Below are 26203 nucleotides of genomic sequence, written 5' to 3' on the forward strand. Positions count from 1 at the left end.
ATTCCATTTCCCACTGAGTTTTTTTCTCAGGGCAAAAAGGGAAAATAACCATCAAAAAGGAGTGCCCAGAACATTGCATTTCTTAAAATCATCTATAAATATAAACTAAATATAGACTTCAAAAAATATATCCAATACTACCACCTCCTTTCAGAATTCCTTCTTGTCTTATACTGGCTATGATTAAATACACCCATGAGAAGAAAACAAACAATATTCAAGACCCAAGACAATATTTTTCAGTCCATCCTCCCCAGTACAGTGTAGTGCAGCCAACCTGTTGATAGTCATTCCTTCCCCGTTTCTAAAGATGCTATGGAGGAAAACCATACAGGCTTTATGTTTTTACCTGTGTGTATCCCTGGAGCCCATACTCCTTACGCCTCCAAAACCAGTCATTGATCTCTGTGGGACATAAATAAGGAATGAAGAAAGCAACATCCTCTTGGGATTCAAATAATTACTGACTTTTCCAAGATAAAAGAAGAGGGGAAAAAATATCCCAAGTTGGCCCATAATAGGACATGATTCCTTCCAGAGGTTGTGAGGAATCACAGAGCATTGTTTGCTGCATCCCAGCATTGCTGTGAACCAGGGGTCATGTTGCAGTTGTGAAAGGCATGACTAGGTCATAGAAACAGTGCTGTCTTACACGCAAAGCTCCTTCCTGGAGGTCCCACGTTCTGCCAAATCCCCAAAACAGGGATAATACACTTCCTCTGGTGAGAAAGAATCTAACTGCTTACACTTACTGACCAGTTCCTATGTGCTCTGCCCTGTTCTGAGTACAACTAAGACACTTCACCTCTGTTACTCTAGATGAGATAAGTACAGTCATGTACCTTTCCAAATCAGGTGATTGAAGCACTGACAGGTGCCACTTGACCAAAGTTACATGCTGAATCACTGACAGGATGAGCCACTGATGTGACCCTGTGAGGAAGAGAAGAGCTACTGGGTGGCGTACTCCCTGCTCAGTGTAGAGGCCATTTAATGGTTTCCCCAAGTATCTCCCCCAGGTCTGCTCCTTTTCTGAATACATAATAGCTCCCTGAGCCAACAGTGGTCAAAGGAAAGTCTATGGTTTGTGCCATTGCATACACTCGAATGTAATTAATTGCAACTAATAGGTTTCCAAATTCTCATCAATCTATATATATTTCCCTAAAACTGATCCAGCTGACCATTTCCTGAGGTGGAGGAGTGCTTCTGCATCTCCTGTCCACCCAGCATGTGCACTGTTCTTTTTCTTTCATTTTTCAGAAGCAAGGATTCCCCTTATCCATTCCATATTGCTCTGTGAATCACCCCAATTAGAAAAGCAAAAGCAAACTTCCCAAATCTAAACTATAAGAACATTTTGACAGATTGTTTCCATGAAGCCTGAAATTTGCATAATCAAGACTTTTGGAACCTATGGTATGAATTCCTGTTTCTCTCTAGCATTATCTTCCTTTTCATGGAAAATAAGTGCCTTGGACATGTCTTTTATCCAATACAGCAATGTTTTGACATGAGACATTAGCAGATTGGTGATGATATTTGCTTATTAACTATTTGTGTTGTTCTTCTTAGTCTACCCTAAAATTACTGCCACAGAATTCATCCATCTAAAGGAGAATGTCTCTTTTTTATAGATAAACTAAAAGAACATCTATACAAAGCATCATTGAGAGTGATGTTTTCTATTATCTGGATAATATACTCACAGGAAACTTTGCTCATTTATTTATCTTGGATTTAAAGACAAGGCCTTTTTTTTTTTTTTTTTTTTTGGTCTTTTGTCTTTTTATGGCCGCACCCACAGCAAATGGAGATTCCCAGGGCAGGGGTCTAATTGGAGCTGTAGCCATAGGCCTACACCACAACCACAGCAACACCAGATCCCAGCCGTGTCTGCAACCTACACCACAGCTGACGGCAATGCCAGAACTTCAACCCACTCAGCAAGGCCAGGGATCGAACCCACAAACTCATGGTTCCTAGTCAGATTCATTTCTGCTGTGCCGCAATGGGAACTCCAAGACAGAGCACTTAAAAATATATATATATGTAAATTTTGAATGGAAATTTATAATCATTATCCATAAATCAAATATAAATATGCAGTTTTAAATTTTTGATGAACTGTATTTATACCACCTAAAATAATATCATTGTAGTTGACTATTTTATCCAACAATTCAATGAAATCAAAATGATGTCAAATTTTCTAACTTTTTAATTGCTCATTTTAATCCAATTGTCAGTAATTGGAAGAACAGCAAAAGCTCAATTGCTTTATGCTAAGAATTGGGAAGGTCATTGTATTAATATCAGAAATCAAGGCAGTTAGTGGCTCTAATGACTGCATAACCAATTGCTCCAAGACGTATGAGGAAGAAACAACTGCTTTTCATGGATGACTCTGAGGTTGCTCTGCTGATCTGATCCTGGCACGGCTGATCTTGGCTGCTTTGCTGATGTGTGTGACAGCAACTTGGCAGGTTAAAGGACAAATGGGCCTCACACTCACGTCCAGAGGTTGGCTGGATGCCTGGTGACATGATAAGTGTGTGGACCATGTTTCTCATTATCCAATATGCTCGTCTGTGCTTGTTCACAGGCAGCTCCCCTAAGAGACTGTGCTTAGGAAAAGGACTGAAAAATTATGAAAAAGACTGGGATTATGAAAAGACCGAGATTATGAAAGGACAGAGGGGGCATCTCAGAGACTTGAAAGTGGCACAATGTCACTTCAGTGGCCTTCTATTAGCAAAGCTTTTTTTTTTTTTTTTTTTTTTTTTTAAGGGCCTTAGCCACAGCATATAGAAGTTTCCAGGCTAAGGGTCGAATCGGAGCTACAGCTGCTGGCCAACACTATAGCCACAGCAACACCAGATCCAAGCCACGTCTGTGGCTACCCCACAGCTTATGGCGACACTGGATCCTTAGGCCACTGAGAGAGGCCAGGGATTGAACGAGCAACCTCATGGATCCTAGTCAGCTCCGTTAACACCTGAGCCACGACGGGAAGCTCTTAAAGTAGGATTTTAGTGAAGAGGATTCAGACATGATGGCCAGAAAAAAAAAAAAAAAAGCCATAATGGATTGATAATGTTTTTGATGTCTTCATAGGCAGAATGATGACACAAAATGCAGAGAGCACTTCACACTTTCTTTGGCATGTGTGATTTTCTGAGATCCAGTCTACCATTTTTAAGCCTCTTCTGTTGTCGTCTTAGCTGGTCATGCTGCCACACTGGAGCACTTTTGAAAACACATTCAGAATATGGATCATGTCTTATCAACGTCCATTCATGCCACGTAACATGCATACACCACACCACACACATAAACACTCAAACACACGCAGACATATATACACCCACGTTAGGCAGTATTCTCTCAATTAAAAATGTGTTGGATCATTGAGTCAGTATTACATTCTCTCCTCCTTGATTGCCCTGCTTTAGTCTCCCCAATAAAACTCCAACCTTGTTGAAACACACCTCCTAACACTCTGACTCTTCTGTTGTCCCAGGCAAGGTTTAGACAATTCTCATTTCATGAAGGGATTTATACGTTTCCTATTCAAAAACCCTCAGTGATGCTTACTATCTTCAACTTTATATAATGGTCACTTTTCTTCACCACCCTACCTTCAAAAATAGATTTGCATTCCTTGAAGGGATAAAGACTAAGTTTTATCTTAACTACTAGTTGGACTTTTATACGTGAAATGCACATGTTGATTGAGAGCCTGATTTATTCTAGGTACAAGAGAGGTGGATGAATTTAATATTTATTAAACTTATACAATATATTCCACATGATATCTATCTACAGTGTTTTCTAATCTTCACCATCAGATGAGTTTATGCAGTCTCCAATTTTTCGATGAAAAATTAAAGATTTGCAAGATGGCTGATTTTCTTCCCAGTAAGTAAGAAAGAGAGACAGGCTTGGTCTCTTTGAGCCAAAATACACATTCTTGCCGTTATACAACATGACCACATCATTGATTTTAACGTCATACTGAAAAAGGAACCTTAAGAGACACATTTTATTTACATGTCAAGGACAGACTCAACTATTGTGCTCAATGAGAAAAAACGTTCGTGTCCATTATTTTGCTGATCGTGTCCTTGACGTCCTTGTTCCTCAGACTGTAGATGAGGGGATTCAGCATGGGGATCACCACTGTGTAAAACACAGAGGCCACTTTGACAGTGTGCCTGGAGTTTTGGGAGCTGGGCACACAGTAGAGGAAGAGGATGGTGCCGTGGAAGATGGTGATGGCGGTCAGGTGGGAGGCACAGGTAGAGAAGGCTCTGCGGCGACCTGTGGCCGAGGGCATCTTGAGGATGGTGACAACGATAAAGACGTACGAAAGGAGAATAAGGAAGAGTGTGCTGACCTCATTAAAGGTGGCAAAGATGAAAAGCAGCAACTGGTTGAGAGAGGTGTCAGAGCAAGAGAGGGAGAGCAGAGCGGAGAATTCACAGAAGAAGTGATTGATTGTGTTGAAACCACAGAAGGATAATGGGGTAACAGAGCATGTGAGTATCAAGGAGCAGGCCACACCCCAGGCATATGATCCCATGACAAGCAGGACACAGCGTTTCGGGGACATGGCCCCTGTGTAGAGCAGAGGGTTGCAAATGGCCACGAAGCGGTCATAGGCCATCACTGCTAATACAAAGGATTCAGTCACCACGAAGGTACAGAAGAAAAAGAATTGTATCACACAGCCTACCAGTGAAATGGTTCTGTCTTCTACCACTAGGTTTACCATGGTCTTGGGAGCAACTATGGAGGAATAGCAGAAATCCACAAAGGAGAGGTGGCTGAGGAAAAAGTACATGGGCGTGTGCAGTTTGGGGTTAATTTGGATGATGAACATCATCCCAAGATTCCCCACAGCTGTGACACTGTAGATGGCCAGAAATATCAAGAAGAGAGGGACCTGCAGTTCTGGGGAATCGGAGAAGCCCAAGAGCGTGAACGTGGCCCCGCTTTTGTTTCTTTCTGACGGTATCATGGTCTCTGTTTGTCAGAATCTGAATCTGTCCTGAAAACAAAAATATCGAGGAGTGTGATGAAATGAGACACTTGGCTAACTATTCTTTTTTTTTTTTTTTTGTCTTTTGTCTTTTGTTGTTGTTATTGCTATTTCTTGGGCCGCTCCTGCGGCATATGGAGGTTCCCAGGCTACGGGTTGAATCGGAGCTGTAGTCACTGGCCTACGCCAGAGCCACAGCAAAGCGGGATCCGAGCTGCGTCTGCAACCTACACCACAGCTCACGGCAACGCCAGATCGTTAACCCACTGAGCAAGGGCAGGGATCGAACCTGCAACCTCATGGTTCCTAGTCGGATTCGTTAACCACTGCGCCACGACGGGAACTCTGGTTAACTATTCTTGACCACAACTGGGCGATGGAACAAAATATCTGTCAGATATTCTCTAGGTATGTTGAGATGAAATGTCTAAAATTTGAAGATGAGCGAAATGTCTAAAATTTCAAAACGTGGTAACTCTTCGAAAGCTATTTGTAAGCAAAATAATACAATTACTGAATTGTTGAGTTCTCAATGGCGATTCTTAATATTTACAAATAAAAATACGAGATCAAGGGGTTTGGGGTTATTTGAAAAGTACGTTCCCCAGAATACTTTCATCACACTGGAAAACCAGCATCAAGATGAAATGAGAATTTAAGAATATTTTCTCTCCCAGGTAGAATAACAAACTATAGTAAAGATTCTAACTTAGAAATGTCTCTTTCCTAGGCCCTTCTCTCCCTTTTTGGCCTCTTTATGACATAGAGGATATTTATTCTTTCTCTATATTACATTTGAAGGAGATATTAAATACTAGAGGTAGTACTACACTCTGAAGACATTTCTCAAGAAAAAAGAAATATGTTTCTGCAGCTGATGAGCACACCTCTAAGATCCTACCATACTGGGAAACGCTTCCTCTATCATTTCTGATATGGTTCTCTCTTGTCCCACAATCAAAGAAAGAATTTTTGTCATGGCCATGCTTGAGGCATATGGAAGTTCCCAGGCCAGGGCTGAATCTGAGCCACAGCTGTGCTGGATCCTTTAACCCACTGCACAGTGCCAGGAATTGAACCCACTCCTCCACAGTGACCAGAGCTAACACAGTTGGATTTTAACCCACTGTTTTACAGCAGGAACTCCGAGAAATAGATTTTGGATGGTTCCTCAGGAAGGTAGTACATGATATGCAAAACTGAGACACTTGAGGCCCCTATGCCTTCCCAAATGCATCAATTTGAATGCTAAAAACAACCTCAAAAGATAATCTATCACAAAGCCAGGTACTTTAACTATGGCTAACTTATCTAAGTCACCTAAAAATTCATATTAAACTCATGTTCTCTTTGTTTATACCTAATGGATATTATGTGACCCAAATGCTTCTTTTAAGTTACTTAAAAACTTCTGTGAATCTAGTAAATATGGACATTAAAATATTTCCTGTTTTTTTTCTCTGTTTTCTTATAACTTTTGTTTTCAGGGCTGCTTTATATTCTTAGTTAGGGATGGCCTCTTTTTCTTTTTCTTTTCTGTTTTTTTTTTCTTCACTAGAGAGTTTGTGTGAACTTTGATTTTTTTTTTTAAAGCAATTATCTTTTTTAGATTGAGTACTACTTCAAAACATGTACAAGCAAAAAATGCACCTTCTCCAAGTTCTCAGAGCTCTTCTAACTCCCCATTCCAGCCACCTGTTGTTTATAGGGCTGTAATGCAGAGGCTCTAATGCAGAGTTTTATAGTCTAAATACATTTCCTCTAATACAAAGTTTTATAGATCATACATTTCCTCTTCTCTGATGTTCAGAGAGGTGAATTTTGCAATAACTAAATATTTCTCAAGAACTGTCTACATCTAAATGCTAAGTGTTCCTTCACATGTTTTTTTTTCCTAGATAACCGACATTGAAATTTATATTAATCTGTCTATAGAATCTGAAAACATACCTGCTGATGGCCAAGGCAGGATCTCTCCTGGTTGGCAGGGATGCATATATGCTTACATCGAGAGTCCCATCATCTGGGACATAAGCCCTAGAGAATATCTGTTGCCTCATTCTCTTAAAGCCATGAAATAAGCAATTAAAATCAGTAATCATTCTATGATGTAACTCTTATAAACTAGAAAACCTGGAATAGAGTTACGGGCGCTTCATATGAAAACTGATCTGTTTAAGACACTTCTATCAGCCATGTCATCATTTTCCTACAGATATCAAAACTCTGAAATTATAGATGTTATCATTATCAAGTGATAACTGAGTGACTATAATATTCTGGAAAGAACCCTCTGTCCGCATACTGCCACGCTAACCTATGGGAGACTTTTGAAGTTCCATCTTTAAGTAATTATGATTTAATGATCATTTAAGCAGACCTATTTCAAAAGTTAAATATTAAGTTGGGAAAATGATCTAGTCCCTTTTAAATATCTCTTCTGCTCTATTACACCATGACATCCATTCTTTTAAGTATTTTTAGATATTTAGATATTAGAGAAATCATACATATTCACTGACAAAATATATGAACTGTAAAATTTAAATAAGAAAAAGAACACTCGAGAAGTAGGTGTTATTACCTCAACTGCATTTCACATCCCACATTCAAGTTTAGAGAAACTTGGCCAATTCTACCTGAAGCAAAAGACAAAGTGACCCTCAGCAGTGGTAGAATGTGGATATAATTTATCCCCTGATATGATGTGGTGAGAAAAGCTTCACCTCTGTGACATTCTTTCCTCCAAACCCATAGTCCAAGTTAATTTGAGAAAATCATTAAGCAAACCCATATTTGGAAGCATTCCATAGGATACTTCAGCAGTGCTCCTTAGAATTGTCGACGCCAAGAAAAACAAGAAAAGAGTGTAAAATCATCTCAGATCAGAGGCAATTTGTGAGATCGATGACAATACTATGTGGTTCCCTTGATGGGATCCCAGAAAAGAAAGAGCACATTAATGGAAAAAAAAAATGATGGAATCCAAATAAAATTTAGATTTTAGTGATCATAACGTACTAATATTTCTCTTTAAAAACAATATTTCATTGTGGTAAGAACACAGCCATGATACTATCCTCTTAAGAGATTGTCAGTGTACAACACAGTATTCTCGATGATAGATGTGATTTTTTGTTGTTTTTGTTTTGGCTGCCCCAAGGCATCTGGAGCGCCCAGTCCACGGATCAGATCCAAGCTGCAGCCGCTAACTAAGCCACAGCAACGCTGTATCCACGTCCCAGCCCGCCTACGCCCCTGCCGATCCCGTGGCATCACAGCCGGATCTCCTGATTTTTCTGTACAGTGCAGCTCTAGAAGTTATTCAGCGTGCTTAACTGAAACTTTATGCCCCTTGATTTGTAACCGCCCCCTTCCCCCTCCACTGGCCTCTGTCTGGGATCATCCCGTTCTATGAGTCTGTGAACTTATTACATCCAACACATCAGCTAAGTGGAGTCATACAGTATTTGTCTTTCTGGGACTGGCTTATTGCACTTAGCATGATGGCTTCAGGGTTTATCCATGCGGTCACAAATTTTAAATTTCCATCTTTTTAAAGGCTGAATTGTATTTGGTTGTATGTATATGTGGCATTTGCTTTATCCACTGATTTGTCCATAGACATTTAGTGTGTTTCCACATCCTGGCTATTGTGACTAGTTCTGCCGTGAACACAGAAATGCTAATATCTCTTTGAAATCATATCTTCAATTATTTTGGATAAATATCCTGCATCACATGGTTATTTATTTTTTGTGTTATAAAAACCCTGCATACTATTTTCCCCACAGCTGCCCCTTTTCCGTCCCCCCACAGGGTACAAAGGTTCCCAAATTTCTCCATATCCTCATTTACACTTGTCACTTATTTTTTGATAATGAGCATCCTTACAGATGTGAGGTGATATCTCATTATGGTTTTGATTTGCATATTCCGCTGATGATTACTAACAATGAGTATTTTTCTTCTTTTATATCACCCAATGACCATTTGCATACCTCTTGAGAAGAAACATCTAAATTATGTCCTTACCTAACATTTTAAGGGGACTGTTAGTTATTTTGTTTGGGTATTTGTTTTTTATTTGTTTGTTTGTTTGCTGTTGAGTTTTGAGTTCCTTTATATATACAGGAAATTAATCCTTTATCAGATACCTGGAGAGCAACTATTTTCCCCATTGCTGCCTTTTCAATCTATTTACTTTTTGCTTTGATCCACAGAAGGTTTTGAGAAAGTACATGGCAATTGTATAAGATATAATAACAGATAATTCAAAATATTATGGTCATCAGCCCACCCCAGTTCACCTGGAACTGTCTGGGTTTCAGTGCTGTAAATCAGACAAATGAAGACTTCCCTTAATCATATCCCTTTATAACAACGATTTCTTTCTAAGATTAACATTTCTAAGATCATCTCTGTTTCTACAGCCCTAGACTCAGCTTGCTATAGGTGTTTCAGCGCTAAAGGTTAGTGGTCCCAGAAAACAGTGGGAGCTCTTGGTGGTTTTATGTGCCCAGATATTCTAGGATTTAAGAATCAATCAGAAAATAATTATTCCAAGTCAGTTCCCACTATTAATAACATTCTTTAGTGATCATTTTCAGAGTTCCTCAGCCTTGGCACTACGGATGTTTCATGCTGGATTATTCTTTTTGTGGGGAGCTACCCTGTTCCTTGTACCATGTACAGCAGTATCTCTGGCCTCTGTCCAGGAGATGATAGTATCACCCTCACCCTTGACCGTCCTTTGTGACACATCAAAAATGTCTCCATATAATTGTCAGATATCTCTTTGGGATGGGAGGGGAGGTGCATAATCCCCTGAGTTTGAGCACTGCTGCCTTATTTCTTAAATCTGGCAGATTTTCATGTTCTTCTGTCTGACTTATGTGCAAATTAAACATCTAGTCCTTTATCCCAAATGATGTTATTATATAGATTAAACAATCTATATTATCTTTAGACCTGGAAAACATGGGATCTACAATTTTTATCCCTATAATTTCTTCTCATTTTTTTTCTTTTTGCTCCTCTGAATGAGCTTTTTTCCTATGCTTTAAAATCATACTTAGAATTTACCCTACTGATTCTATTTCTCCAGAAGATTCACTTTAATTCAGTTTTTTAAAATGCCTGCCTCTTAGCCATTGTTCAATTCTTCTAAAATTTCCCAGAGGCATAGAGATATATATTTGGAAACATTCTGGGCCCTTCTGCTCCTCACCCCCAGAGAACACTTGTACAGGACACTGCTTTGTAGACCTCAGCTAAGCCAGGTCCCCTCTACAAATCTCTGTAGAAGGTATGTGCTTCCTGTTCCTGATACTTAATGTTTGCAGTGGCTCAAAATTTCTCCCAAACGATTTTTCTCATGAATAAATAACTGAACCTAAGGTGTCTTTTAGATTCCACATATGATACAGAATATCCGTATTTTCTCTGACCTTCATACACCCTTGCAGGTGGAAAAGGCAGCCCCGTCCAGCCTCAGGAGAGCGTTTTTGGTTTTGGGGAGAGGCTAAGGCTTCTATACTTGCTTTCATCCCCTGTACCACCAGGACCCTAGAGAAAATTATTTGTCTTATTCTTCAGAGGCCTCCAAACATGCAAGTAAAATTACTTACTATGGTCTGATGTAATTCTGATTTCTTGAAAAGTATTCAGAGATAGCATTCCTGAGACTGAGTAACAGTGTCCTCGCATCCCCATTCAGGGTACTCATGTCTAAGTTAAGATTAATTTGAAAATAAAATGAGATTCCTGTCCAAATGCCGTCTTTCAGAATAAATACTATGGATGAAACGAAGGCCACAGAGTCCAGGTGGATTTGACTAGACTCACAGATAGTGACATGGACAAAACTGCAATGGAATGAATGTTTCATTGTTCATTTGTTTGTTTTGTATATTTAAAAAACTAAAAAAAAAATCAAACACTGAATTTGGTGTTATTAACATTATAAGTATAAATTATGGTTTTCTGTAGGCTGATAATATCCTGAACAACACTAACTCCTGTATTTTAAAAGATGGCTCTGCTTCTGTTATGGAAATTAGGTGGCCCTGCTCACCACCTGAATAGCAATGCCAAGAGGTTCTAAGTCAGAATGCAGGCAGCCTTTGGAGAGAGTGGGCTCATGTCTTCAAAACAAACTCTGAAAATTCTGAAAGGAAAAAGGGGAAATAATCTCAGATAACCATTGAGATAGGGAATCCGACTTGTAGCCTTCCCCCACAACAGACAGGCTTGTTGAATCCTCATGATCTTCTTTAGATTCTATTCTCCAGATGACTGAAGGAGAACTAGGGACGCAATCTGGTCATCTGTTAATTACTTATTCTTCATTTCTATTTCTTTAATGTACAGAAAGAACCAACATGTTAATGGCAAGGTGTTGCACGATCAAAAGGTTTTAAAGAGTGCCAGAGCTGGAGTTGAGCAGAGCATAGGGGATTCTGGTTATAAATTTAGTTACAGGAGTTCCCCTGTGGCAGAGAAGGTTAAGGGTCTGATGTCACTGCCATGGCTCAGGTTGCTGCCGTGGCCTGAATTTGATATTTGGCCCTGGAACTTCTACATACCAGGGACATTTGGAAAAAACAACCATAACAACAACAACAACAACAAAACACCTTAGTTGCAATGTAGCTTTGCTATAGTGACAAGGCAAAAGGGGTTTCCTGTGTAGGGTAATTTTCTACAAAGAGCTGTTCCCCCTACCCCTACCCATCAGATATCATTCCATTTCTATGGAATTAGGGAGGGAAGACCACCTTCTATAAGTGCTTCATGCTGAGAAAAAGCACTGAGGTCTTAGGATGAAAGATGTCAACATGGGTTTGAAGCATCTCTTTGCTGATAGTTTTAGTGGGCAGCTTACAGTTCCAGACAGAACAAGCTGGAATTATTTTTATGTCCACAGAGACATAGATTATTATAAGCAAGAGTGTTAATTCCAGTCTCTTAAGCCCAGTTTCAGTACCATAGAATGAGTACTGCTCAAGATGGAGCAGCTTATGTCATGACCGCAGTCTAGTCATCAAGAAGTTAGCTTTTGGAGATCTTATTGTGGCTCAGTGGGTTAAGAGCCCACTAACAATGCATGTTCAACCTTAGCCTCACTCAGTGGGTTAAGGATCTGGTGTTGCCACACGCATGGTCACACATTGCAATATAGGTCACTGATGAGGCTCGGATTCCTCCTTGGATGAGGCTCAGCGTTGCTCTGGCTGAGGCCTTGGTCTCAGTGGCAGCTCAAATTTGACCCATAGCCTGGGAAATTCCATATGCCACAGGTGTGGCCCTAAACAGGAAGAAGAAGTTAGGGATTTTTCCTTCTAGTGGCAGTTAGAGTACCTGCATAACAACCCAGGAACCTGTACCACTGAGTCTGTGAGTCTGCCATCCTAGCTATTGTCTTGATCATTAAATGCTTGCACCTACTATTCGTTACTGAGGGAGGCCTGGAAAATTTCAGCTTTTCAAACAAGAGGGAAGGAATGTAGAAGGTCTTTGTACTTTGGGAATGGGGAGAGGTCACTGCTGGATTCCACTTAGAGTGCCCATATCATTAAACTCTAAAATTTCAAAATATGGGTCATTTTTACTCTGAACAATTATTCCCTAGTTCTTTAACAGGGTATTTTTTGAAACGTTTAATTCTTACTTTAAAACTTTCTGAACATTATTTTTTGCCAGGTATTGATTATTCTTTTCAAAAGCTATTTTTAATCTGGTATAAACAGATGCTTATATGATTGATTTAAATTTACGTCTTAGAGAGTGAGTACTAAACAAGATTAACTATTTGGCAAAACAGTGGCAAGGACCACTGCAGTCTGGTCCCATTCAATGTGAGGTTTAATTTTTTTTGTCCTTTATAAATGTCATCCCCCCATTACTATGGTATCCAGCTAGAGACATAATATAGTTCTTCCCATGTTTAATATGACAATGGCAAATAGAAGAGAAGTAGGATAGATTAGAACTACATGATATCACAGGCTGTCGTAGAGGAAAATTTGCACCTTAAATGTTAAAATAATATTATAAATTAATATAGCCTTGTTCTCTATTAAAGAAAAATAAGACTGGGCAGGGATTGTAGGATATTACTCAACATCTGGCAGAAAGATGGATGCTACGCACATAATTTATTAAACAATTTAGTGTATGTTAAAGGATATATCACATCCCAAGAGAGAAGAAAAGAAATCTTAATCAATTCTGCTGTGAACGTTACTACATAGTTTGGGAAAAGAAGTTGGAAACTTTATTTGTAATCACCCTTCATTTAGCAAACACATAAACAAAACCCACTAAGTTTAATACTTCCTAAAATTTAAGCTTAAAATATCATACAAATTTGAGATACCCTGTAAAAATGCAGCAGGATTTCCTTTCATTGTATTTATATTTTAAATTGCCAGAGAGTATAATTACATAAAAATATAAACTACAGATCAAAAACATACTTAATACATAAAATTAAAGGACGTTACCAAATTATGGTGTTTTTGCAAGTATTACCCTAGAGGTGAACGCTTCTAAATTGTAAAATGTCTTGTAAATCATTTTGAAAAACAGTAACTCCCAGTGGAACGTTGAACAAAGTGAACAGAAACCTCACAGAAATATTCCAAACCATTGGTCATTAAAATGCTTCCAGTTTCATATTTCTCTTGCTCTTTTTATTTATTCTCTCTCTTGTCCCAATTTTCAGGTTGACATAGAAAATAAACCTTTCTCTTGGATATAATCAATATTAGGATGTTTTCTGCAGTCTTATCATATTCAAAATATATTGCTACAGAGAAAATGTTTCTTTATATTTTTTCTACCTGCTCCTCATTACAACAGTTATTAAGTCATTATGAATACACACACACACACACACACACACACACAGAGGCATACTACCTAGGAGATATTGGAATCTGGGTTCCAGACCATAGCATGAAAGCAATTATTCAAATAAAGATAGATTTTTTTTTTTTGGTTTGCCAGTGCTTATAGAAGTTATGTTTATACTCTACTCTAGTCTATTCAGTGTTCACCAGCATTATGTCTAAAAAAACACTGTATATATTTTAACTGAAAAATATTTGATTTCTAAAAATTGCTACCCATCACCAGAGACTTTAATTTTTTGGTACAGTAAATCAATCATCATTAATTACCAATCACAATAATGACAGAATAATGAAGAAATTTGAAATATTGCCAGAGTTAACAAAATGTGATAAAGAGACATGAGGTGAATAATTTATTTTGGGAAAAAAATGGCTGAAATATACTTAGTGCATAGTTACCACAAGCATTGAATTTAGATTAAAAAAAAACACAAAATATATGTGAAGTGCAATAAAATGACATATGCTTGTGTATACGAACATACACTGACACAGAGAGAGACAAAGCGAAAGAAACACAGACACAAGAGATGGAGAAAGAGAGCTAGTTATGATCTGGGGATTGTTCTAACCTATTTGCACATGACCTAAAATTATTCAACTTTCTTAAGATTTCTGTGAGTTAGTTATCATTAATGTCTCAATTTTTTCAGATGTGATGATATATAAAGTCTCAAAAATACTTGACACAGCAATGGCAACAAGAAAAAATAATAAAGGAAGCAAGAAATAAAACACAAACAGAATATATACACTTGTGGGAACCTCGTTCTGTACTTAAACTAACAAGGTGAGTCCTTCATTGTAAAATAACATGTATTCAACTTGGAAATAAACTTACGTTTCCATAATGGATACTGAAATAAAATGTGAGTGCCTCATTAAACTTATGAATGCTTTACAGCAAGTTTTAACATCCATTCCCCAGATCCTTTTACTATATTTTAGATTAAATAAAGGAAAGAAATAGGCTTCAAATTTTGAAATATGCTCAATCCTAAGCATGCAAACTGACAAGGCAGAAAGATAAGTGAATGAAAACCTCACTATTGCTCCTCGCTTCTTAACTGTTTCCCACTCGCAGCACTGCAGCCCATCATTATACAGTCCCACCAGCCTCACTTTGGAACCCTGAGTCCCACTAGGAAAATGTTCTCTGGGAAAATCTTTTTGACTCCACTACTTTTCTGAGCGCTTCTTTCACATCCTTGTTCCTCAGACTGTAGATCAGGGGGTTCAGCATGGGAATCACCACAGCGTAGAACACCGTGGCCACTTTGTCAGTGGCCACACTACTGATGCCAGAATTGGGTCGGCAATAAATGAAAAGGATTGTTCCCTGTAAGACAGCGATGGTCGTGAGGTGGGAGGCACAGGTGGAGAAGGCTCTGGACCGTCCCTCCGCAGAGTGCATCCTTAGGATGGTGATGAGAACGAACAAGTAGGAGGTGAGGATGATGACACTGGAGATGGTCTCATTGAACGTGGCCACAATGTATATCACTAGTTGAATCATAGTGACATCAGAGCAAGCAAGAGGTAAGAGAGGGGGCAGATCACAAAAGAAGTGGTTGATCACATTTGATCTGTAGGATGGGATCTTTAGAGTTAAACACAGGTAAATCAAAGAACACACAGTCCCACACAGGTAGCAACAAGACACCAGCTCCACACAGACATTTCGGGACATGGTGACCTTGTACAAGAGGGGGTTGCAGATGGCCACAAAGCGGTCATAGGCCATCACGGCCAGCAGGATGACCTCAGTTATCCCACATAAGCAAAACAAGTAGAATTGCACAACACACCCCAGGAAGGAAATGGCTTTGTCTTTGTTTATGATGTTAGCCAGCATCTTGGGCACAATGATGGTGGAGTAAGAGAAATCCACAAAGGACAAGTGGCTGAGGAAGAAGTACATGGGGGTGTGGAGTCGAGGGCTGACCTGAATCAGCCCAACCATGCCCAGGTTACCCAGGACGGTGACTCCGTAGATGACAAGAAACACCAGGAAGAGGAAGACCCTCAACTCGGGGACCTCGGAGAATCCAAGGAGAAGGAACTCTGTGACACAGGTGCAGTTTTCCTTGCCCATGGACCCCATACTGTTGAGGCTGGAGAAAAATATTAGCGGTTATTTTTGATTATATCATCACAAATTCAGTTTTTGACTCCATCCTAAAGAAGACATGAGAATAAATGGAAGAGTTAAATTTCTTCAGTAGAGAAATGGAACATTGCTTTTGGACGTTCAGGAAAAATTCAGACATTGTAGCACACAAATGCGTACAGCTCATACTTTAACTCACAAATTATACAAAAGCAGTCACATCCATAACTGTCTGTATGATTCCTTAAACCAGTTCTACAGAATTTAGAGCTTGTAACTGAATTATTAGGAAGACATCCAATATTATTTAATTAGCCATTTTGTTTTAGGACATTCAAATTCCTTTTTATTGGCAGACTCTTTAATATTAGAAATATTACAGCTCCTAGAAATAATTTAACTAAAAACAGCTCATTGCACTTATGATGGAGCATGATCATGTGAGAAAAAATAATGTATACATGTATGTGCAACTGGGTCACCATGCTGTGCGGTAGAAAATTGACAGAACACTGTAAACCAGCTGTAATGAAATAAAAATAAAAATCATTATATAAAAAAAATAAAAATAACACATTGTAATCTTTTTTTCCACTGAAATTATGTGAAACATGCCTATTACTATTGTTCAGCCACAAGTGTTCATTTTTGCAATATTTTTAATGGGGAAAGTAGTTTTTATACCATAGCAGTATTTTCCTGAAAAATGAATTTAGTGATTTGCTAATGAGGCTATACAAGGTCTGTCGTTGTTCAGAGAATTGGTACTCATTTTCAAACTTTCTGAAACTGTGAGTCTTGTAACTTATAAAGATCTACTTTACAAAGAAATTCACTGTCTTAAATCTATTTGAAGAACTAATCAAATACATGAATATGTAATTAATAGAAATGCTTGCTGCATCATCTTGGCATTATTTATAATAGCAAAACTTAGAAATAATGTGTAAAACTATAGGAAATGGTCAAAGTTACAGTGTGTGTATATATATATATATATATATATATATATATATATAAAATGGAATATTATGCAGCTTTCTGAAGAACTTTTAATGACTTGAAAAAGGCTATAATAAAATGGGAAGTCAAAAAATAGAAAGCTATGTTGAAAAAATAGAATATTGTATATCTACACATAAATCTCATCGTATATTTAACTCTCAACACACCCATAATATTCTATTCCAATTACTTTTTTAAAAAAGCAATGAAACAACTGGCCTGAATTCTCACAAAACTTAAGTGTTATGGGGTGCTGTAATTTTTTTTAATAGAGAAGGAATATATCGAAAGCCTTTGATGTTGAAAATGCCAACAAAAGGTAATAACTTACTCATTTATTCTCTCTCCAGACCTTTAGTAACAATGCTAAACACTCTACAACTCTACAAGGCACTGGAGAGCATCCCCTCCCCAACCCCACTCTGCACACACACTACAACACATGCAAACACCAAAATATGATCTGCTCCCAAAGGTCAGCAATCCCAAGGGTGAGAAACCTGCTATGGAGATGCATCTCAAAGTCCCTTTGGCACAAGGTCAAAGTACTTCCTCTCCTGTCTGCTTCAGAGGTGGTTCTCATGTCGGTGCCCTTTTGTAACAGTCCTGGGGACCCTCCCTTCCCACCCTCAGCATCAGAGTGATGGCTAAGACAATCTCCATGATGTCTTCATCAGGTTCCATGGATGGAGTTAGAGTGAGAGAGAAGGAAGGGGGAAGGAGAGAGAAATAAAGCACGCTTCCCTATCTTTTTACACTCTTCGCCCTCTTACACTGATAGCCCTTAGAAGATATTTAGTTCTGCAGATTATATTGTTCCCATTCCCAACGGAGATTATCTCTCAGTCCAAAAATGGAAAATATTTTCATAAAGGAGTGCTTCGACCTTGGCATTTCTTGACACTCTTTAATTAAGAGAGGGCTAAATATAGACTTTTAAAATTAGGTCTAATATCACTGCCCTTTTTAAAAATTCCTTTTCTCTGATACATGGTGATAATAAATTTCCCTCATGAGAAAAACCAACAAACTTTTAGACCCAAGATAATATTCAATCCATTCACCCAAGATAGAGTGTAGTTCAACCAACCTGTAGTAGTATAGGCATTGCTTCCCCTGTTTCTGAAAATGCTATGATGGCCAGTGTTAGAGGTTTTAGGTTTTTATGTGCATGCATCCCTGGAAACCATAGTCCTTAAACTTCCAAGAAATTATTGATCTCTGTGGGATGAGATGTCAAAAAAAAAAAAAAATCACTTTGGGACTCCTTTAACTTTCATAAGATGCAAACAGGGGAAAAATCATCCCAAGTGTGTTGTTATAATAGGACATAATTCATTTCAGAGATCATAATGATTTGTAGAGCATTGGACACTGCACCCAAAAGTCATTCTGTGATGCAAGGATTATGTTACAATTATGAAATATATGAATACAGCTGATTAATTTATTGAGTTTGGAGTAAGTCTGTACTCAAAACTCCTTCCTAGAGACAATAGGGTCTGAAGTCATACCAGAGTTCTCAAATACCAAAGTGAGTTGGTAGAAATCATGAAACTTTGCTCTGCAGAATGTTTTGAAAAAAGTATGTGGCGATTGGGTAACGTATTAATAATCGGGATAATTCAGAATATTGTGATCAGCACACCCAGTTCACCTGAAACTGTGCTCAATTTAGTGCTATAAGTCATGGAAAGAAATCCCTCAAACATATCCCTGTATGATAAAGATTTTTTTCTAAGATAAACATTTATGACAAGATCATCTCTGTTCCTACCCCTTTAGACCTAGCCGATTCTAGATGTTTCAGCACTAAAAGTTAGAGGTCCCATAATCACCTGTGACCTACACACTGCAGCTTGAGACAACACAGGATCCTTAACCCACTGAACAAGGCCAGGGATCAAACCCTCATCCTCATGGATACTAGTTGGGTTCTTAACCCACTGAGTTACAGCAGAAACTCCCTCATGTTCTTCTGTTTGACTAATGTGCAAATTAAATATCTAGTCCCTCATCCCAAATGGTATTATTATATAGATTTAACATTTTGTATTATCATTAAACCAGAGAAGCATGGTTTCTAAAATCCTTTCTTTTCTTTTTCTTTTCTTTTTCTTTTTCTTTTTTGTCTTTTTGGGGCTGCACTGGCAGCATATGGAGGTTCCCAGGCTAGGTGTCTAATTGGAGCTATAGCCTACACCACAGCCACAGCAACACCAGATCCGAGCCACATCTGCAACCTACACCACAGCTCACGGCAATGCCGGATCCTTAACCCACTGAGTGAGGCCAGGGATCGAACCCACTACCTCATGGTTCCTGGTCGGATTTGTTTCTGCTGAGCCACGACAGGAACTCCGGTTTCTAAAATCTTTATCCTTATAATTTCTTCCCATTTTGTTTTCTTTTTGCTCCTGTGAATCAGCTTCTTTCCCTCATTCTCTAAAATCTTATTTAGAGCTGACCTGTTCCTATTTATCCAAAAGAGTCATTTAAATTCTTTTCAATTCAATCTTGTACAAAAACCAGCCTATTCTCCCATGCACACGTCTTCTAAAAGTTCACATAAGCAGAAACACATATACCTGAAAACTCTCAGGGCCTTTCTGGTCCCCGAATTCCAGGAAACACTTGTTCGGGACACTGCTATGTAGACCTCGGCTAAGCCAGGCCTCCTCTACAAAGCTCTGTAGAAAGTATGCACTTGCTATCACTGATACTTATGTTTGCAGAGGCCCACAATTTCCCCCAAATGACTTTTCTCATGAAAAATGACTGAACCTATGGTATCTTTTACATACCTTACATGGTAAAAATATCCATATGTTCTCAAACATTCAGACAACCCTACTGGTTGGAAGGACCCCTTGTCCAGCCTCGGAGAGCTTCCTGGTTTGGGCGACAGGCTAAGTCTCAAGTGTCTTCCCCTCCCTGTGCCATCAGGACCCTGGAGAAAATCGCTTGTCTCATCTTTCAGAGGCCTCAAAATAAGCAGTTAAAATTAACCATTGTTTTTGGATGTAATTCTGGTGTCTTGGAAAACCTAAAGAAATACAACTAGCAGTTGTACAAGCATTTTATAGAAACATTCATCAAAAGATTGAATGTCTTCTCCACAGGCTCCACGATCATCTCCACAGACTCCAAAATTTTTGGATAATGACAAGTCATAGCAAAAGTTATTCATGTTACTCAGCAAATGTTTCTCTTTTCTAGTATATTGTTTTATAACTTTATTTTTTGTATTTATTTGGGTAAAATTGATAAACAAAATTATACATGTTTAAGTTGTACAAAAGATGTTCTGATCTACATATACTTCATGAAAGAATCACACTTTCAAACTAATTAACATATCTATCAGCTCTCAGTACCGTCTTTTTTTTTAAGATAGGTTCTACCCTCTTAGTAAGTTCCAAGGAAACAATACATTCTTGTTAAATATAGTCACATTGCTATACATGAGATCATCAGAATTTATTCATCTTTCTTAACTTCAATATTTACACTTTGGCTAGCATTTCTGGTTTCGCGAAGCTGTGGGGTGAGAATGCTGAACCCTAACCATTTGATGTAGTTAAACTGATAATGACCAGTGTTCAAATCCTGTCTTTCAAAATGAATGTTGTAGATGAAATTAAGGCCACAGAGTCCAGGTGGATTGGTCTAAAGTTACAGAGATTGACATAGACAAAAACTGCATAGAACTAGTGTTTTGTTGGTGGTGGTCTGCTTGCTCGTTCATTTTGCATATTTCCAGGTTACATATTATTACTAAGTGACTTAATCAAAAGAAAAAAATATTGAATTTGAAGTTTCTGACATTATTATAAATTATGATCTTCTGTAGGCTAAAAATATCCTGAACAAACTCTAATTCTTGTATGTTCAAAAATGATTCTGCTCAGAATGCATAGACCATCAAAGTGACTTTGAAAGAATCAAATGAGTTAGTGGATTGAACAAAATTTCAGAATAGGAGTCACTTGAACCATGAAAATGATTTCCCCATCTCTTCAGTAGAGTATTTTCTGAAATGTTTAATTCCTTTAAAACCTTTCTTAGCATTCTTTAAAAAAAAAAAACTATGTATTGATTATATTTTTCAAAGTTCCTTTTTAATCTGCTATGAGCAAATGCTCATGTGATTGATTTAATTTACTTCTTGAGCATAAGTGTTAAAGATCTATTGTATGGCAAACATTTGCAAGCAAGTCTACAATGTGTTCCTATTCTGTGTGAAGTTTAAATCTGACTCTTTATAAAAGTCACCCCTTCATTACTGTATCCAGCTAGAGGTACAGTGTAGTTTGTCTGTCTTTTAATACGCCAATGGCTAACAGAGGAGAGGGAGGATATATGAGACTTGCATAACACCACACAGTCTTGCAGAGAAAATTTTGCACTTTGCTTGTTATATAACATTGTAAAAAAAATGTATCTTTACTCTTTATTAAAGAAAAATAAAAGAAGATGAGGCTGGAGACCATGGAATATTTCCTGGGTCTGGCAGAAAGATCAAGATTAAGCATACAATTTATTAAAGAATTTAATATATGTCAATGGATAGATCACATAGCAATAGGGAAGGAAAGAATTCTCAGTACATGATGTCATGAACATTACTATACAGTTTGGGAAGGAGAGCTGGGTGAAAAGTTTGTAAGTACTCTTTGATTTAACAAACACAGGATAAAAACAAAAAAAAAGGAAAATAATAAGCTTAATACTTACCAAGATTTAAGTTCTAAAGTCATACAAATTTAAGATAAAACACAGAATGGAGCAAGATTTATTTTCATTGCACTCATTCTTCAAATTACCAAATAATGAATATAAATATATAAAAATGAAAACTACAGATCAAAAAGCATGCCTATTACATAAAACTAAATGACATTACCAAATTATGGTATTTTGTAAATATCAACCTTAGCGGTTAAGGCTTTTAAGATGCAAAATATCTTTCATTCATTACAAAAAATATCAACACCCAGTGGAAATGTGAGCAAAGTGTTTGAATAGAAACCTCACAGAAAAGAGTTAAAAATCATTGAACACTAAAACACTTCATTTTCAAACATCCTGCTGTTTTTATTTTTTCTCTCTTGTCTCTCATGGTTAGGTTGATACAAAAAGTAAACCTAACTCTTGGATAAAATCAGCATTAGGATGTTCCTGAAGTCTTAGTCTAAATATCTAAAACATTATTATTGAGACAATGTTTCTTTATATGCTTTTCCTTGCTGATTTATGTACTATAAATGTCATTTTATTTGACCCAAGACATAAAATATTGAAATGAAGTTTAGCACTGTATCTATTCTCTATGGCCCAATAATTTATGCCTCTCCCTCACCCCCTTTCCAAATTCTGAATCATCCTTTGCAATCTATCTTATACCAAAGTCACCAACTGTGAAGAGAATTTATTATGGATGACTAAAATTCCTTTGGGACAAGTTGCCAAAGAAAGTCTCATCTTTGTTACTATGGTTACAATCGGCCAAGGAAAATATAAGACTTTTCAATTTATAGAAATAGTAGGGAAAGCAGTAGATCTAACGTATACTATAAAACCATGTAATTTTACGTAGGTAGGCCTTAGGGGTTGACAGCTGTGGTCTAACACTCTGCATTTATAAATTTTATAAAGAATCAAGTGCATCTATAAATACCATAACAAAATGAAGTGTGAAGAATCCTGAGGTGTATTTCAGTATTCAGTTATAGAGATTTATGTACTCTGAGGGAGGCATGAAGAGATAAAAAGAATCTCTTTCTTAGCCTCATAAGTTGCAAGTCCCCTGTTGCTTTATGTTCTATTTTCATGGCAGGTCTTCTATTTCTTGGGCTGTGCTGCTGCTGCTGGGATTTGTAAACTGAATCCCCAGACGCCCTTGCTAGCTGCTTTCTTTTCAAGTCTCCAAAGGTTAAAAAAGGTGGGGGGGAGGGGGATAGGATGGGGGAAAGGAGGGACAGTTAAAGAGAAATGAAAAAAGGGAATCTGCTGACGAAGATTTAGCCTTAATTGTAAAAGAACAGAAATTAAATTTTGAAATAAATTAGTTTTCATAATGGATACTGAACTAAAATGTGAGTTCTTCATTAAACTTAAGAACGTTTTACAGCAAACTAAATGCATGTCTTAAAAATTCATTGCTGAGATGCATTTCAAACATTTTAGATTGCATAAAAGCAAAGTAGGCTACAGAATTTGAAGCATTCTCAATGCCTCCCTTGTAAATTAACAAGGCACAAAGATAATTGAATCAAAAAGACTCATCCACAGCTACCCACCCCTTCACTCTTCTCCCTCTTCCAACAGGGCAGCCCATCATTTCATACTTCCTCCAGCTTCACTTTGGAACCCTGAGCCCTGCTAGGAAAATGTTCTCTGGGAAAATACTCTTCTGAGCGCTTCTTTCACATCCTTGTTCCTCAGACTGTAGATCAGGGGATTCAGCATGGGTATCACCACAGTGTAGAACACCGTGGCCACTTTGTCAGTGGCCATACTCTTGTTGCCAGAATTGGGTCGGCAATAAATGAAAAGGATTGTTCCATGAAAGACAATGATGGCTGTGAGGTGGGAGGCACAGGTGGAAAAGGCTTTGGACCTTCCCTCCGCAGAGTGCATCCTCAGGATGGTGATGAGAACGAACAAGTAGGAGGTGAGGATGATGACACTGGAGATGGTCTCATTGAACGTGGCCACAATGTACAACACCAGTTGATTCATAGTGACATCAGAGCAAGCAAGAGATAAGAGAGGGGGCAGATCACAAAAGAAGTGGTTGATCACATTTGATCTGTAGGATGGGATCTTAAGAGCTAAACGCAGGTGAATCAGAGAACACACAGTCCCACACAGGTAGCAACAAGACACCAGCTCCACACAGACATTTCGGGACATGGTGACCTTGTACAAGAGGGGGTTGCAGATGGCCACAAAGCGGTCATAGGCCATCACGGCCAGCAGGATGACCTCAGTTACCACACATAAGCAAAACAAGTAGAATTGCACAACACACCCCAGGAAGGAAATGGCTTTGTCTTTGTTTATGATGTTAGCCAGCATCTTGGGCACAATGATGGTGGAATAAGAGAAATCCACAAAGGACAAGTGGCTGAGGAAGAAGTACATGGGGGTGTGGAGTCGAGGGCTGACCTGAATCAGCCCAACCATGCCCAGGTTACCCAGGACGGTGACTCCGTAGATGACAAGAAACACCAGGACGAGGAAGACCCTCAACTCGGGGACCTCGGAGAATCCAAGGAGAAGGAACTCTGTGACAGAGGTGCAGTTTTCCTTGCCCATGGACCCCATACTGTTGAGGTTGGAGAAAAATATTAGTAGTTATTTGTCATTATATCATCCCAGTCCAGTTTTGACTCTTCAAAAACACACATGAAAATAAATAAGATTAACTTTTTTTTTTTTTTTTTTTAGCAAATAAATAGGCCAGTGTGAAGTTTAGGAAAAGTTCAGATTTTACAACACACAAATGCATACAGCTCACAGTTTTATTTACAAATCTCAGAGAATCTATGATATTCATATGAGCCTGTATAACTCCTTAATCTGTTCTACACAATTTAAAGCTTGGAATTGAACCACCTGAAAGACATCCAATGTAATTTAATTTGCCATATTTTTTATGAAATTCAAATATCTTTTTAATGGCAGACTCATTAAACGCAACTGAAAATATTGAGATCCTAAGAAATACTTTTTATTTTGTTTTTTTATTAAAATATAGTTGACTGGGAGTTCTCATTGTGGCTCAGTGGAAACGAATCTGACCAGCATCCAGGAGGATGGCGGTTCAATCCCTGGCCTCACTCAGTGGACTGGGGATCTGGCATTACCATGAGCTGTGGTGTAGTTTGCAGACATGGCTCAGAACCCATGTTGCTGTGGCCGTGGCTCCATTTGACCCATAGCCTGGGAACTTTCGTATGCCATGGGTATGGGCCTAAAAAGAAAAAAAAAAGTTAAATATATATATATATATATATATATACACTTGACTTATAATGTTCTACTTTCGGCTCTACAGCAAAGTGACTCAGTCATACATATATATGACATATATATATTATATACTATTTTTTATATTATTTTCCATCATGGTCCATCCCAGAAGATTGGATATATCTTCCTGTGCTATATAATAGTACCTTGTTGCTCCAAGAAATAATTTTTAAAATAACTCATACTAACTTTCTTTATTCCCACTGAACTGATGAGAAAAATCCTTATTTAAGGTCATTAAACCATAAGTGTTAATTTTTTATCAATACGCCTTAGACAGAAAATTAGTCTTTATAAAATATTAGCATTTTTCTACAAAATTTGCATAGATATTTTGTTATTTATGCTATACAATGTCTCTTTTCATTCAGGAAGTTGGTACTCAAAGACAAAATTTCTGCAACTAATTCTAAAGCCTTATGAAGACCTATTTAATGAAGAAATCACTGCTTTTACTTATTTGAAGAACCTGAACAAAGAGATGACTATGAAATTTACATAAATGCTTGCTGCTGCATTGCAATATTTTTTTAATTTAGAAACAAACAGTAAACACCAGAAAAATGGTCAAAGCTATGGCACATATATATTATGGAAAATTCTGCAGCTTTTTCAAGAACTTCTAATTCCTTGAAAAAAGATTATGAAAAATATCAAGTTAAAAGGTAGTAAAACAGATTGAACAGATAGGATGTTATATATCTGTATATATTTAACCTTCACAACATCATTGAATCATAAATATTTCATTCCAGTTACCTTGAAAAAAAAACAACAAAAAACAAACAAACAAACAAACAAAACCTCCCACGAGATGGAAACTCGTCTGATTTCCCACAAAACATAAGCATTATGGGGCGGTATGGGAAAGGATGGTGGGATTTTTTAAGAATGGACTTTGATATCTAGAAAATAGCAACAGGGGTACAAACATGCTTATTTCCTATCTCTCTCTCCTGATCCTTATTAGTTATACATGCGTTAGAGGAGCCAGTTATTCCTGGAGGAAGAGGAATTTGAACTCAGTTCCAAAAATGTCATTATCTTGATTAAGACACTTTCTGTGGAGACACATCTCAATGTCCC

The 26203-nt window shown here is 37.9% G+C and overlaps 3 protein-coding genes across 3 annotated transcripts; all 3 read right to left on the reverse strand.

The window, feature by feature from the left end:
* Positions 1-4081: 4081 nt before the first annotated feature.
* LOC125124036 (olfactory receptor 5D18-like) lies at positions 4082-5023 on the reverse strand. Its single transcript, XM_047774212.1, has one exon. The coding sequence runs from the start codon at positions 5021-5023 to the stop codon at positions 4082-4084; it is 942 nt and encodes a 313-aa protein (XP_047630168.1).
* Positions 5024-15103: 10080 nt separating this feature from the next.
* On the reverse strand, positions 15104-16057 carry LOC125124037 (olfactory receptor 5L1-like). Its single transcript, XM_047774213.1, has one exon. The coding sequence runs from the start codon at positions 16055-16057 to the stop codon at positions 15104-15106; it is 954 nt and encodes a 317-aa protein (XP_047630169.1).
* Positions 16058-23461: 7404 nt separating this feature from the next.
* LOC125124038 (olfactory receptor 5L1-like) lies at positions 23462-24400 on the reverse strand. The gene has a single exon (XM_047774214.1). It carries the CDS (start codon positions 24398-24400, stop codon positions 23462-23464), a length of 939 nt encoding a protein of 312 aa, XP_047630170.1.
* Positions 24401-26203: the final 1803 nt, after the last annotated feature.

This window comes from Phacochoerus africanus, chromosome 4 (assembly GCF_016906955.1).
Source record: "Phacochoerus africanus isolate WHEZ1 chromosome 4, ROS_Pafr_v1, whole genome shotgun sequence".
NCBI classification, from domain to species: domain Eukaryota; kingdom Metazoa; phylum Chordata; class Mammalia; order Artiodactyla; family Suidae; genus Phacochoerus; species Phacochoerus africanus.